At 42.5% G+C, this 15,740-nt stretch overlaps 1 protein-coding gene across 1 annotated transcript in view; it reads right to left on the bottom strand.

Annotated features, from left to right (window-relative positions):
• Positions 1 to 1,060: 1,060 nt before the first annotated feature.
• The window catches only part of HSPBAP1 (HSPB1 associated protein 1), a 39,290-nt gene continuing 24,610 nt past the window's right edge, over positions 1,061 to 15,740 (bottom strand). The window contains exons 5-8 of the mRNA XM_042040965.1: positions 14,186 to 14,357; positions 6,708 to 6,791; positions 3,639 to 3,749; positions 1,061 to 3,427 (exon numbers count right to left, since the gene is read on the bottom strand). Coding sequence (XP_041896899.1) covers positions 2,879 to 3,427; positions 3,639 to 3,749; positions 6,708 to 6,791; positions 14,186 to 14,357 — 916 coding nt within the window. The 3' untranslated portion in view covers positions 1,061 to 2,878. The remainder of the gene's footprint in view (positions 3,428 to 3,638; positions 3,750 to 6,707; positions 6,792 to 14,185; positions 14,358 to 15,740) is intronic.

Raw genomic sequence — 15,740 nt, 5'->3', positions numbered from 1 at the left:
GAGCTTTGCACGCAGTGGCCATGAATTTAGAAACGGCGTCAGGAATCGTGGCATTCAGCACCCTGCAAATCGGGTCAGAGCCATAAATTTCTCTTACTGGTGCACAAGCCATTTGCCATACGTGACTTTCTGAATTTGTGGTCATTTCTTTCTCTGCCCCTGTGTGCAGAGTGTATGACTGAGATTTTATATTGCACCTCTGAGACACAAAGTCCTTCTGGTGCTTTTGCCTTGCATCCTAAACAGCCTCACTTGCTCTTCTCCTCGTCCCCTTGGCTTAATGGCTTCTGGCCACAGCCTGGCCCTTAAATCATGGGCTGCACCTGGACAGGCATAAACTGCAACTGTCCCCAGACAGAGAGGGTTTGATTGGAGTGGTGAGGGATGTGACTCTGAACACAGCTCAGCCTTGGGAGAATGCTGCTCCTACACTGAGCCCGAGGTGAGACTTCTGGCACAGGCACCAAAGGCAATGAGGGCAAGTCTTACAGAGACCCCTGACATGTTCAGTGAGCCTTTCCAAGGACAGTCCCTCGGAATACAGAGGGAGGGAATGTTCAGCGTGGATATTGTGGGGATATGTTAAGATGATCTGTGTGTTGGGAGGCAAGCTTAAGTTAAGCAAGTTCACACCGTGGGGACTGGAAGATGATGCTGCCATCCTCCTCCTCCACTTTACTGCCTGTGCTTCTCCTCCCCCACCTCTATCTGTTCTAGACATAAAATCTTTTTTATCGCAAGACTAGTTTTGCTCAGTGAATTAAAATGAAGCATTTGCAACCCCTCCTCCCCAGTGCAACTGCTCCCAGCAGCAGTGCTCTCCAGCTGGTCCCAGCCCCTCTGGTCAGCCTGGGAAAGGCAAGCCCAGCAGCAGGACATGAGCAGGGTCTTGCTAAACCCAGCTCTGCTGAGATATGCCTGTGCCTCAAAATGGGTCTGCTCTGTTCCACAGACTGCTCCCTGTGAGCCTGGTGAATCACTAAAGGCAGCAGAGGCAACCAAGATGTTTCCTAACTGATTCTGAATCCCTCTGTCACAGCAGTGCCATCAAACAAACAGGAACTGTATCAACAGGATTGTTTATTAAATTCTGGTCTGGTTGCAAGGGGGCAACCCCACTGAGACCCTTTGGTGTAGAAACATGAAACAAACCCCGTGGATTTTCTCACGTTGCTGAGAATTGTATCTCGCCTGCAGGTTGCCCTTGAGGATCATACACAGGTGTTATCAGGGTCTGAGCCCAATTACAAGGGCAGAGCAGGACACTGGAAACTGCACATTTGTGGGTTGCAGATGGAGCTCGTGTGGCCTCTGCTACTAACTGAGAGCCACTCTTCAAAGCCAGGGTCTCCAGCAAACTACATATACAGCTCTGTTTCCATCACAGTAAGGTTTCTGTGCTTGTTAAATGTGAACCTTTGAGCCTTTTCAACTTAATCCTCTTCCAAGTGTATTAGGTTTTTGCAGAGATTTTTGAAATGGCAAGGTTTCCTGAATTTCTGATCTGTTGGTGCGTAACCCTTACCATAATTCGGGGCCCTGCCAACCTGCAATCTGAATAAAAGCGAGAAAGCACCTTTGCTATCAGGATTTTTCAACTGTAAATTGGTGGGAGTTGATCTTTGTGAAAACAGCACTAGCTTCATGTATTTAGCAGGGAACACACATCAAGCAAAGGAAATACCAGCTGCAGGGCTGGTGGTGCAGGGTTATGGACATGGGAACAGGCTGATGATAGAAACTGGTTTGTTGGTCTCTAGCAGACACAAGCAAAGAGACATTTTGAAAGCAAAGGTTTCACAGGAGCTGTCCCTGAAGCTGTCTCTTGAATCTGTGGTTAGGGAAAATGCCTCTCTGTTGCCACCACAAACAGAAACCAGAGGAGGTGAGAGCATCCTGGAAGATGCCAGCAGCTTTCTTCCCGGGTTTTGTTCAAGCCTCCATGCATAGTTCAGAGTTAACAAACCTTCTTGCCTGTATTTCATGTTCCCTAACTTTTCAATCAAAGAACAACCCAGCCTTTGAAAACAAATCCAAGGACTATTATCCTTTGAAGAAAGGATGATCTTGTTCAGCAACCATTTACAACCAAAAAAAAAAAATTACATTTTGATTGTTATGGTAAAGAGAAGGACAGAGGTAAAAAGTCATAGCTGTTTTGCTTTGTTCCTTAGAGATAAGGGACTGTGCACATCTGGCTTTAAATAAATAATAACAGCAACTTCCCAATGGCCTTTAATCTCCCAGCTTCAAGAGTTTCTGAACTAGCTAAAGGTTACTTTCTTGCTAAGGGCTTTTGTCTCACTCCAACCTAGATCTTTGTGACAAAACTGAAGTTATTTAGTGGAAGGGAGGAAGGATGCATTAGTGAGTGCATTGTTTCTTGGCTGAGGTTTAGGTTTATTTGAATTTATTACTTCTAATGTAATCAACTGATTGCTTACTGACCATTTTATTTTAAACATGATCAAGGACTGCAGTCTACAGTCAGTCAATCTGTCTGCTCCCACCCCTCTATGTGACCATGTCCCAACATTCCCACTGTTGTCTATCATCAAGCCATATTTGTTTCCCAGCTCAGAGCTGTAGAACACTGTGAAGATCCCACCTGCACAGCACGGTGGGAGTGAGACTGTGTGTGCTCTCTCTTGTTCGTAACACTGAGCAGCTCCCTGACTACACACACCTTTCTCTTCTCAGCCATCACTAACCAGCTATTCTTCTTTCAGCTCAACTTCAACCTGCACTTAACCATTAACTCTGTCTATCTGTACCTAAAAATTATTTGAAATGGAACATTCAATTATTACAGATCTTAAACATGCTGAACAAGGCTGCTGTTTGATTTCTGTTTCAGAAATGATAAAGCATTCCAGCATCACACTCTCGTTCTCTCCAGCAGCAGCTGAGCCACTAAACTGATGACACGAGGATTAACCAGACAGTCTAGCAAGTCATTGGTAGAAAGGGCTGTTTGTGGGGTGCATGAACTGCAGTCTGAACCCATTTGATGTGCAGCTGTCTCACAGTCATTGCTCATTAGCAATCTCTTCCTCTTGCAGTGTAAGTTTCCAAAATGCTCTCCTTCATTTTCATGGAGATCTCTGCTGTCACTTTCAACTGCAACTGCACCCATCACGTTTGTTTTGTGAGACTGTGGTAAAACCTGAATAAGATGAGGCCCAAAAGGTATTTTCTGCAGCTCTTCTGCCTTGGTTGTTGCACAGTCCTGGGTTAGTAATGTGCCGCCCCCTGGTTCACAGCCAACTTCCCTTCTCTTCCTCTTGCATGAGGTGTTTGTCTTCTGCTCTGCACCAGTGCTGCTGGAATGTGCCTGCCCTGACACACTTGTCTCCTGACACTTGAGATAGGCAGACACTGCTTCATTCAGGTACTGAAGATTGATTTCATGGGATGTTGCCTCAACCTAAGAAAACACCCAGAATACATTCAGTTAAAAGAAGACACGTTTCAATTCAGCCTTGCGTGATTATCTTCCATGAATTACTTTTGCTATGTGAAGGGATGGAACTTTAAAATTCTTTTTCTCAAAGCAGCATAAAGACTCAGGGGGAGCTAAGCAAAATGCCATTAATTCTTTGTTATTGCTGCTATAATGGGAGCAGTAGAGGGCTTACCTCCGTGGGATTTAGCCAGAGATCTCCATCACTGGGCTTTTCTGCTGATTTTATGGCACATACCAGCATTCGAGTTATTGCCTCTTCTACACGGGCTTCATGATCTTCATCCTGCCTCAAGAGAACAGAAGGTTTTAGGAGATAGATTCGCTCACGATTCTCTGCAGAAAGCTGAAAGATCTTAGGAAGAACATGGATGGCCTTAGTTTGAAAGCCACATTCATGTATGTGAAGTCAGTGAAAAGTTTCAGACTCTGTTCCTGTGTACAGCCCCCACACGGGTGACAGCACAGGCTTTGGTGTGGCTGCTCATCTGAAAAAGGATTTGCAAAAAATAGTATGTGCATATAATCTTTTCCCTTATTAGTGTTTTGTTAATTTAATCTGGTGCTTGAAATTACAGTGCAATATTAGCATTTAATTAATGTATGCATTTAAACAGCTCTTTAGGACTAGAAGAGCCATATAAGTACATAGCACATTTTTATATCTACATATTATGTCTAATTTAAGTAATTAAAACACACAGGATGTTACAGCAAGGCAGCAGCTATCTAGGGGCCATGCAAGCACAAAAGTGAGTATTAAGGAAATTTAGGAAATATTTTATCATGTAACAGCAGCTGACAAAGTGCTGCACTTTTGAACATCACCAGAAGGAAAACCATGTTTCCTCTGAAAGCTCTCCTGCAAAACTAAAAACTAACTTGATAACAGGCTCTTTGTTTCAGGCCTTCACTTCCTGCCTCATTCCCCTTGGACAGCTGGATACTAACTAGGTTAGGATAGCAAAACAACTATAGGATCTTTTTTAGCTTTCTGTCCCGTTTGAGCTTCTTGTACGTGGAAGGGAAGGGTATGTGGAAGGAATGGTAGATTCTCCTAACTGGACGGGTGGTTTGGTTATCTCAATGACAAGTACCTAGAAGTGGATACATAAATTTGCTTTAATTGAGATGCTTAGATGTATTAGTTTTGGAGGAAAGATGCAACCTGGTCAACCCACAGCCCTAATCAGTCTAACAGTGGATCCAGGGAACCTGTCAAGCAAACCACACATCTGGCTAGTATGAGTGCTGAAGGCAGCAGTTTGTCCTGGAACCCTAAGCAGAATTTGGGATAGAAGCAGGGGGAAGTGCTCTTGGCATTTTGTGGCTTTGGATGCTTGTCTTTTTAATGGCCTTGTGTAAAAAGCCACCAAAATACAGAGTTTGGTATCTACATGTGGAAATTATTTAAAATGTTGCATTCTTGATATTCATCCTGGCCTGCTGGATAACAGGGCTGTACTGATTGCATGACTGTATGTTAGAAAGCAAGGAATACTTTTGGGTAGCTCACATCCAGCTGAAAACAAATTAAATTTCTACTCTAACTCTTGCCAATATAATTAATGGTTTCACTGGGACTGTAATTGTTGGTGTGATTCACATCTGTCAATATGAAAGCAGCTGGTAACAGCTGTGAGCAAGAACTGCTTGGTTTGGTAATGGAAATGTTCTCAGAATTGTCCTTTAGAATCCATGTCAGAATTTATTTTTATAGATGGATTGCCCAACACCTAACAAACAATGCCACATCATCAGCTGTAGGGATGATTTCTGTAAGGAACTTTCACCTGGGCTGCAATAGCCACACTTGCTTAGGGCAGATACCAACATTTGGGGTGTGTCACTCATTAGCAAGATCCAGCAAACACTGCTCTGGTTATGATGCCACACAAGCACTGACTCTCACTGTCACCAAACAGGATCTTGGTGACTTCTGCAAGACCTCTGTGAGAGGAAAGGCCATAGAGTTTTGCTCCATTGGTTTGTTTTCCTTGCAACATGTACCGGCTAGAAATGCTCAGGCCCCACCCCAGCACCTGGGAGCTACCAGCCAAGCTGATCCCATCACGGCCTGCTCCTCCAGAGGGGCACAACTTGTGAGGCACAGCTTAGGGCACAAGTGTGTGTGGTGACATCAGAGCCTTTCCAAGCCCAGGGCACACAGCCAGTTCCTCTGAATTACCTCAAAGGCTTAAATTCAAGGCAGGCTTAAGTGGCTGCTCTACAATATAGTTGGTGCTTTCTCTGGCAGTGGAAACAGCCTGACTGCACTTAGGGCTATGTAAGAGCCTGGTCTGGGCTGTCAGCCTGCTGTCCTTGCTAAATACATAAGTTTCATCTGGAAAATTTCTCCATGAGGGAAACACTCGAGTTCCTTTGCTCTGCAAATGCTTGGTTTGATGTTGGTATGAGAACTGCATCGTGTGGTCTTGGAACAGCAGCTGAATTCATGTGTTCTTTCCCCTGCAGATTTCCAGTCTAATATAGCTTTTAGAAGTAGAAAAAAAAAAAGCCAATGGGTATTTTAGTGAGGCAGCTTTCACAGGCCATTTCAAAAATTTAATATTAACCTAGGATTAATAATAAAGTAATTTGAATCAGAAAACCTTCTGGAGTATTGAGATGATCTAGTGGAATATGTCCCTGCTCACTGCAGGGTGGTTGCACTAGACAACCTTTAAAGGTCCCTTCCAACCCAAACTATTCCATGATTCTATGATATCCCTGGAACCATCCCATATATACTGGTTAACATGAGCAAGAAGAATCAAAGCCTGCGGAGAAGAAAATTAAATACTTGAGGAAATCCAACTTCAGGCAAATCAAAACTATCACAGAGGAATGAAAATTCAAAAATCCTCTTCCCCTCCCTTCCCATCACATTAATCTGATTTAAATTCTAATTTAGCTTTGCACATAAGCTTGTCCTTGAGGTGAAGTTGATGGTTTTTTGTTCTCTATTCAGCACAAAGCTGGCTAGACCTTACGAAACTGGACATGAAAAGCTTAGCTTGTGTTAATTGTTTACCTGATTGAAGTAAACTTGAAAGGGGATTTCTGCTGAACTGGGGCTTCAGGTCTGGAACCTTGAAAGGTTCTTCCAGGAAAAAATGTATCCATAAGGGCTCTTCCCTCCCCAGCTTCTCAACACAACACACCCAATAGGACTGAACCTGGCAGCCAAGGGACAGAAATCCCTTGGAAGTGCTACATCCCCATGACATTAAAAGGAAAATACCAGTTCAATCCAAGAGTTTATGCTGACAGTGACAGGATCAATGGACTCCACATAGTGCCACCAGTGCCTTGGAACGAGCAGGACCTGGAATTGGAGACATTACATTAGGGTACAAGCAGAAGCCTGAAGAAAGATAAGGTGTTTTAATTTAGGTGATGTGGGGTGCAGAGATAGAACTGAGGCAAGGACACAGGGGTGAAGGGTGATATTCATTTATCTCTTTTAAAGAGCCTTTTCTCAAGACTTAAATGCCCACTCTATCAGTACTATCACATAAGAAATGGACATGATCCAGGACTACCTTTCATCCAAACTCCTTCCCATATGGTCCCAAGGAGGACTATAATCATTTACTGCTGTAGGTAAGCAAAGTCCAGCAGTACAGAGGGGTGCAGCTGGTGTTGCAGTACATCAGCACTTTAGAGAGAGTCTCATCCAAGCAGGAATTCTTTTGTAGACCCTCCAACTGAGCAGACTTCCCAGTTCCTTTAGGACTGCCAGCTGGTTTCTCCAAAAAGCAGGTATCCCTATGCTCATCTAGGTGACTAGGTGACAAAACATAGCTTTAATTCTGGTAAATAATCACCAGTGTTAAATTTGTCACTTTTAGTAGACAGGCTTTTAAAAGAAAATATCATGGTTTCTGGGACAATCTAGTTTAGATCAGAGCTTTATAACAATATCAGGATGATAGCTGTGACATAAAATTGATTTCAACCCATGGTTTTTATGGTACAAGATATTGATGTTGTTTTGATGATAGAGGACAAGCTTTGCAGATTACTGAACATTAGATTAACATGGAGCTATCAAGAAAAGCATGGAAGATATTTTTTGACAAGTTACAAAAATGGTCAGAGACAGATAAAAATATACACTTCACAATGGAGAAAATGAAGCAATGATCTGTATCTGAATTGCAGACAATTCTTTCTCTTGGTAGACACAAATTACTTAGAAGAATGTTCTGCTACCCAGATAGCCCTGTGCTTCATTATATCAAAACACAGCTAATGAGAAAATGTCTGTGGAGGAAACAATGGCACCAGTCCTGCAAACACTTACAGGACACTTGGAACACTCTCATTTTTTGGGCCAGATGACAAAATGTTCTCCACAGGCTTCAATTTAAGTCAAACAAAAAAAAGCACTGGCTCTCCAAAGGTCAAAAACATTTGGAAATTATTCTTTTATCCGGTACAGCATACAGAACAGAAAAGGAAGTCAGTCAGTGGAGAGTCATTATTTTAAAAATATCACTAGTTAGTCCTGACATAAACGTGTATGAAACCCTACAGACTGCAGCCAAAACACGTTTTCTACGCTGAACAAGTTTCAAAATTTTGTTTTTATCACTGAAACATCCACTTTAAATGAACAGTGCAGTTGCATTAACAGCAACGGGTTTATCTGTAAGGAAGTGTTTGCCTAAGTTTCACTGTCTGCAAAATCATCCAACCCACCCCCCAAACGCTCATCTGCTCTATGGGGGATCTTACACTGAATGCTGCTAAAGAATCTGGGTGCCCTCCAAGTGACTGGGTGTAATGAGGAACCCTGGAAAACTCTGTTTTACAGCAGAAGAAAGCAGAGCTCCCGTAAGCAACAACGGGATCCTTCCTGTGAGACTTGTGTGGGAACAGTGAGCTTCCAACATGCTGAAGAAGGGGATGAAGACACTGGGGAATTGGTGCAGAGGGACTGCAAGGGAACAAGAGCAAGAGACAAATTCAGGGAAGTGTATAAATGTTTCAGTAAGAGATGCTGCCTGGAAAACCAAGATGGAAATTAGGCATGGAACGTGCTGGCTCCACACGACTCACATGCAAAGCAGAGACAGAATTGCTTTGGAGAGCGGAGGTACAGCCAGGAGGAAAATACAATCCCCCCAACTTGTCCTGTGTTTTCAAACCAAAGAGGACGAACTTGGTCCTTTAGAGACTAATCAGATTTCCCTTGCCAGCAGGTTAAGGGTAATAACTGCAAAACCGTGTCTTTCTGCAGCTGGCACTGTTTGCTGATGCAATTTATAGAAGACCTACAGAGCTGTGACTCGAATAGGCAAAAGAGGTTCCATAACGACACTTGCTCTCCCTCTTTTATTGCTGAACAAGCTTATGCTTGTTAAAATAAGGATTTATAGCAACAAGAAGTTTGAAAATTATCAAAAAGCAAAAGGACTAAAACTTTAAGGAAGATGAAGAAATGAAAAAAGGTAATAAAAACAAAAAAATACAGCTGGCAAGGGAGCAGAACTAACAAAAGACCGAAAAAAAATTGCCACCAGAAAGAGGTAGGATTCTTCTACATTTACAAACTAGTATTCTTCTAGATTTTCAAATTAGAAGCAAATACACCCACAACAAAATGAAAACAAACAAAAAACCCACCACCGCTGCCTCTAACGATCAATTCCATCAATTCCACAATAAAATAAAGCAGACTTCCATATGTTTATGAATATGGGACACAGATTTAGCTACATTCCTATAGGAAATGTGAAAGTAAGCCACAGTGAAACAACATACACACATGCAGCAAACATTTTACGGGGAAAATGTAAATTTCAGTAGCAAAACAGAACTACTCCAAGCTAAGAGATAATCTTGTGCTTGCCTGCTTTCTACAGAACATATCTAACGTTATTTGTGCTGGGAAGATACTGATCTAAACAGTAACCAATCAGATAATTTTAATATTTAGGCTAGTGACAGCCAAATATAGCAAATGAAGTTAAAGTAGGACAGAAATCCCAGAAAAGATAAAATGAAATGCTGTAATGGGAGGAAAGAAACCAAAGGAACAGTTGGGAGAGCAAGTGGAGCAATGCTGAAGACTTGTAGGGCACAGAGAACAGAGCAGGTTTGAATTCTCAGTGGACATGATTAACTTGATACAGTGCAAAGGTAGGGCAAAGGTGGAATTGCTTCAAAAAGAGAGCATATCCTGAAGTGAAATATTACACCAAGAAATTTCTGCTCATTAGAAAAAGATGTTTAGGTAAATGCACACAAAAAGGAAGCCAGTGTGATGGGAAGATAAAGACATGGGGCTACAGGGGGACCCAAGGAAATCCCAGAAGTGTTTGCAACCATGGAAATAGAAAATAGAATGAAATAGATGCAGGCATAGTCAATTCTGTGGGAACACCACCTGAGGACTCTGTGTGAGCACTGCTGCCCCAGACTCTGCCTCATCCTAGCTGGTGCCTGGCTGCCCTGGTGCTTGGAAAGTGCTTCTCATCCTGCCTTCCTCCTCACTCCTGGTGTCTTCCTAGCTACTGAAACGGAGCTCCAAGGGCCACTGGAATCAGAAATATGGGCACAGCCCTGGGGAAAAGCACAGTGAAAAGGGAGGGAGTGGGGCTGTATCAGGCCATGTCCATAGTGACCCAGGTGAGAGAATGAGGGAAGCTCAGGGAAGAGGTGGAGAAATAGTCAGGAACTTGCAGCTTTGACCTTTGGTCTGACTGGCTTTTGGGGCATTCATGGGGTTCTCCATATGTGTTGCAGGTTGAACAGTGCTTTTATTACCAATCCTAGCATAAATTCAGCTCCTGGACTCTTCTGCTTCTTCTGTGATGCAGATGATAGTTCTGGTGTCTTGAGGTTGGGTTGGGCTGTCTGCCTTCTCTATGGGGTGACTTGGGGCCAGCTCTACAGTCTCCCACATGAAAACTCTTTATTCCTTCCCCAGAACAGAATTATCAGCTATCTACTATGCATAATGCTGTGGCCAACTCTGAATTCTCTTTTACTAAAATCACTTAAACTCTTCTCCAAAAAAGTAGGATTTTTTACTGTAACCTCTTTTAAAAAGTCTTTTGTATACTTTGAGCTGGAATATTACACTGCCTTTGAATTATTGCATTTCTTGACTTACTAAAACACTTTTCTTTGGTATCAATTATATTCTTCTTGGCTATTCAGACTGTCTGTTCTGCAATTCCCCACTTTAAGCCCAATCTGATGTTCTCACACCCTTTCTTTAAAGGCAGCACACAGGGAAATTCCTCTCTGACTTCATGAAGATTTCTTCTTCTCAGGGTTGGGTTAGAGGTCAGAGGTTTGCCCACACTGTTGGGAGCTCTGGTGCTGAGCAGGATCCCATGGTGTGTTAGATTCTGCAGCAGGAGGACAGAAAGAGAAAATCCTGCAGCTAAACACAGGATTGAGTGACAACTGTATTTGTGGACACACAAATGTGTTTCTTTAGACTTTGAGAAGCAGATAAGCAGAAGTAGGGGAGGGGAGCTTCTGAGCAGCAGACCATGGTGAGAACCAGCAAGCAGTAATGTTGATCTTTTTCTACAATCGTTTTTTCCCATCCAGTGACAATATTTTTCAAAGCCAGAGGGGGAGCATCCTTCTCAGACTCCATGTGCCTCTTAGACTAGCTCAGTTAGGCCTTTCCTTGGCTTCTGCACTGCAGCTCCTCTGGCTCCAGGCTGCACTGGCGCACAGGGCCAGGACACAGGGCAGGCGAGCGCTGCCTCTAACAGCACCTGGGGTAGCATGAGCGGGAATGGGATTGGTCATGGGAGCCCAGGGTGCCAGCTGCTTGCTCTCCATTAGGAGGGCAGGTGTGTGGAGCCTTATGTGTCTACCGTCAGATAAACTCAGATGTACTTTCTAGTCTTTCTACCATTGTCTAGTTATGTGGCTATGGATTAACAGGGAGATGGATTAAGAGCAATTACATTAGTGAGCAGGAAGGAAGCCAGAAACCAGTGAGAAGTGGGGCAGAGGAAAGAATGATCAATGATTTTATACTTGTACAGCATCTCAGTTTTTTGTAGCCTTTTCAGGTGGTGTTCATCTCTCCTATTTTTAATCATCAAAAAAGTTAAGCATCTATGTGCGTAGGCTCCTTCTATAGCCTGTGCTGAAGGACAAGGTGGAATGAATATTCCTGCAGGACTGTAATTGTGTAAGACAGGAAGGATGCACTGCCTTGTTCAGGTGCCAGGTGCCACTGATGGCAGATAGGACACCTGTCCTGAACAGGGTTTAAGCTGAGGATGACAGATCCCTAACTCTCATATCACTTGTCCCAGAGTGTTGGTAGAAGATACTAAGACAGTTAAGTTTTGTCCCATTTGTGGTCTTTTAGGGAGTATTTGTATATTTGAGAAAAGAATCAAGGTGTTACTAGAAATGCTGCTCCATACTCAGTCCTCAGTCTTGCAACCATCACATAGGTGACCGGGTCCAAACATTTAGAAAGAACCCTACATTTGTATGAGACAACTTGAGTTTGTAACCTTGTGGATATAGTGATGCACTGCTGCAAGCCCTTCAACTACTCAGCTGCCTATTTGAATAAGCTTGACATCTAAATGTTTTCATAATTTGTTTCAAAACAGATACTAATGTATAACCAGAAGTTCTGTTAAGACCTCTGTCGAAATGCCACTGACTGGCCATTGGTCAGGTACAGGATGAAACCTTAAAAAACCTAAAGTCTCACTCAGTTACCAAAATTCACCTCTGAACAATACAGTGGAAGGGCACAAAGGATCTAACTGAAGTACACTCCGTGCACTGGCACAGTGTTACATGAAGGAATTCTGCTTTCAGGCAGACGGTGTAGAAAAATGGCTGGTAGCAAACATCAACCAGAAGGTGGCATTAGACACATTAAGTTTTTGATATTCAAAGCTGCACTCACCCTACATGCAGCTGCTCTCCTGAATACCTAAGAACACCTCTGTCTTTGTTTTTTCAGCCCTTTATTGTTACAATAATCCAAAATGCTCTGCATACCCTCTGGGAATGAGTGGAGATGCTACATATTATCACAAAATAAAGATGCCTACAAATTCTTCAGTAATTGGGCTAATTCTATGTGAAAACCACTGTTAAGCACATATCAAGACTTTATTTAGGAATCCTCTCCCTTGTTAATAAAGGAGTTTTTCTAGGTCATTCCTTTCCTCTGCATCAAATGGCAGCAGTTCCCAGCCACTTGCCCCATAAGCTTCAGGATGAGATGCCGGCAAGCACCACACAGAAGGCACTGATAAAATGGATGAAGGCAACACCTCACTGCTCCATCACTGCTTCTACATTACTTTCCCCCCCAAGAAATCCAAACAGTATCTCCTTCATGGCAATGCAGACAAATTGCATTACTGAGCTGGCTCAAGATCTTTACTCCTAGCAAGATTAATTTGTAATTGCTTTAAGCCTAATTAAAATTAAGATCATATTAAAGGTTCACTACTACACTTGATCATCGCAAAGGAGATTATAAATTCAAATAGTATTGGGGATCAGGGATAATGCAGCGCTGAATGGATGTGGCATTTTTATCAATAGTAAAAATTTGTTCTTTGTGCTTTAAATTACTGACTGCTGCAACCTTACAAAGTGCTGAATGTGAAACTGATGTTTTGCTTTAGGAGTATGAGCTAATGTAGTGCAAACAGTGAAGGCTGATCACAGATTCCCCATTTGCATCTATACCAACTGCAGAGCATACACTTCCAGTTGATGGGTATCATCCTCTTGTTGGAAGCTACTATCCTGCCCCACTCTGCCTCCTCAAAATTAACTTGATTAGCAAAAATCCATTCTTTAAATTGTTGAAGGCAGCTGGGTTTGCCAGTTAGGGACAGGGGAACGCTTGTACACGTTGTTGAGCTGGTAGGTCAGAAGAGGTGACAATATCTAGTAGGAGAATGGCAAAAGGGCTCCAGAAGCAGCAACTCCACTGTCAGAACAATGACCATGGCAAGGTTCCTTCGGAAGGGCCTGACAGTTTGAGATGCGCAGCAGTGCGCTACAAGGACATGCACGGCTGAACAAATGAAAAAGGGTAATTCAGACTCCAAATACAGACCTTGTTGATTAAATAAAGAAGGACACTATTTACAGCAGGAGACTGGGAATCATGAGTCCTGAGCCCTGCTCTCACTCTGCTGCTGACTGCCTGTGTGACCGTAAGCCAGACACTTAGAGTTGAACCTTCTCAGTAAAACAGGATTAATATCCTCACAGCCCTGTAAAGCACCATGAAACCTCTGGATGGTGTGCACTCTAAATGCAGGTATCATCATTAAAGTATTTATTAAAGCAACACATGAAGGCTATTCACTATATGAGTTCCTTTGTTAGCTCTATATACTCATTAACCAAATACATTTTGTGGAACATACTGCTGCCAGAGTAGACAGGTCAGAGTTCAAGAAAGTTCTGAAGTAGATAGATTTGAGGTGGTTGCAAGAAAGGTGGTTCAGGAATGGAATCAGGCAGCTGATTGAACTAGCTCTCTAAATGTCTGCAGTTTTTGTACAAAAAATTCTGGGCAAATAACTGTCAGCAGAGAAAGTTCCTGTGCTGAGAGAAATCGATGAAGTCTGAATGTGGAGTAAAGGAAGAGGAAAGTTCCACAGACAATTTGTTAAGATTTCCTAGCCCTTAATTAGCCAGTTAAATAGAATATTAAGTAATGTAAAGCTCGTATATAAATGGTACCTGTCCTGGACTGAGTGTAACAACATGGGCTGTTGAGTTCCTAAACTCGGGAAAGCGTTTCAGATCAGGGTTGGCAATGTTGACTTTGCTGAATATGCTGGATTCCTCATAAGGGATCCTGGTAGGATAAAGGAAACTGGTATCACCAGGTGGGAAGAGGTGCCATCTCTTCCTGAAAATAGAGAGAAGATAAAAATGTATTCAGTGCATGTCACTTGCAGCAAAGAACTAAAGGCAGTAGCAAGGTTTTCAATAAAACATAAATGTGCCTCGCTGTGTGAATCTCCTACGCAGTGAGAACACAGCCAGTGCTTACAGGCTGTCTCCTGAAAGTGTTTTTAAAATATTCCACTTTTTAATTTTTTAACTGAAAAGATTTACAGCTTCTCACCAATCATTTTTAAAAGGCAGATAAAATAAAATTTAAAAAAACTCTCCCATCTGGTTTCTCCTTCCTTCTTTTAACATACAGCATTTACAGATGCTCAGAGCATTAAAAATTGCTCTATAAACTAGAGGAAATAGTTTTGTTACAGGCAATGTATTTTTGTTCACTGAATAAAAAGCTTTCAAAATCTGTATTTGTTTTGAAAGGAGGGCATTGTGTGCTTAAGGATGGCAACAGTAAAAGGGTATAGGCATTATCTTCTGTTTCCTGCAGTACTTACATGGCTGTTAGTCATGAACCCCCATTCTTAGTAAAAATCATGCCAAAGATGGCATAAATAAAAACCAGACACATCCCTAGACAAAAGCATCCTTAAACATCTGTATTTTTTTGTCAGTTCCACATGATGAAAATGTGGCTTCTTGTGCATTTAAGGACTTACTGGTGTGACTAAATGCCAGATGGAGCAGGACAGGGTTGTTCTGCTCATGAGGGCACTCATATGCCAGGTTGCTCTCTGCATGCCTGAAGAAGCACATGAATGCACCACAGTGCAAGGCCAAGCAGAGCTGAGACCAGACTTTGTCCTCAGGAGCTAATGTCTCTATTTCACTTACGCAGACCAGATCAAAGAGAAAAAAAAGAATATGGAAGAACTGGTGGTGCCAGTTTTATGGGTATTATAAATTAAATATCTTAGCAGGTACATATGGTATTCAGAAATATAAGTTTTATGTGGCAGTACTTTAAGTGATAGAAATAACCAGGAGGAATACACAAAGAGAGAATTTATTACATTTAAGAGGTGCCAGACAAATAGTACAACATGACCACGGTAAAAAAAAAAGTAAAGGCAGCACTTTACAGCACAGCTGTGTAGCTCTTCTCTTTGGTTTGGACTCTAGCAAGGGCTTTTCTTTGTGTCCTTTCCCTTGGCACTCACTTCTTGCATTTTGTCTACTGCTTCTGGTTGTCAGTTCTAAGTCACGGATCTGAAAATGGGAGCAAAGCAACCAAATGGCACAAAACCAGAAGAGACAGGAACAGAAGAGATAGGAATAGCAGGATAGTCAGAACTACAGAGACCAGCACAGATGCAAGTGCCATAGGCTGCTGATATTTCTTGGTAAATACCAAAGCAACTGCTGGATGCAAGCACAAAACCAC

The sequence above is a fragment of the Corvus kubaryi genome, unplaced genomic scaffold (genome assembly GCF_017639235.1).
Source record: "Corvus kubaryi isolate FWS band 111438036 unplaced genomic scaffold, C.kubaryi_AGA036_p1.0 37396, whole genome shotgun sequence".
NCBI lineage: Eukaryota > Metazoa > Chordata > Aves > Passeriformes > Corvidae > Corvus > Corvus kubaryi.
This window is presented reverse-complemented; position numbering and strand designations above follow the sequence as displayed.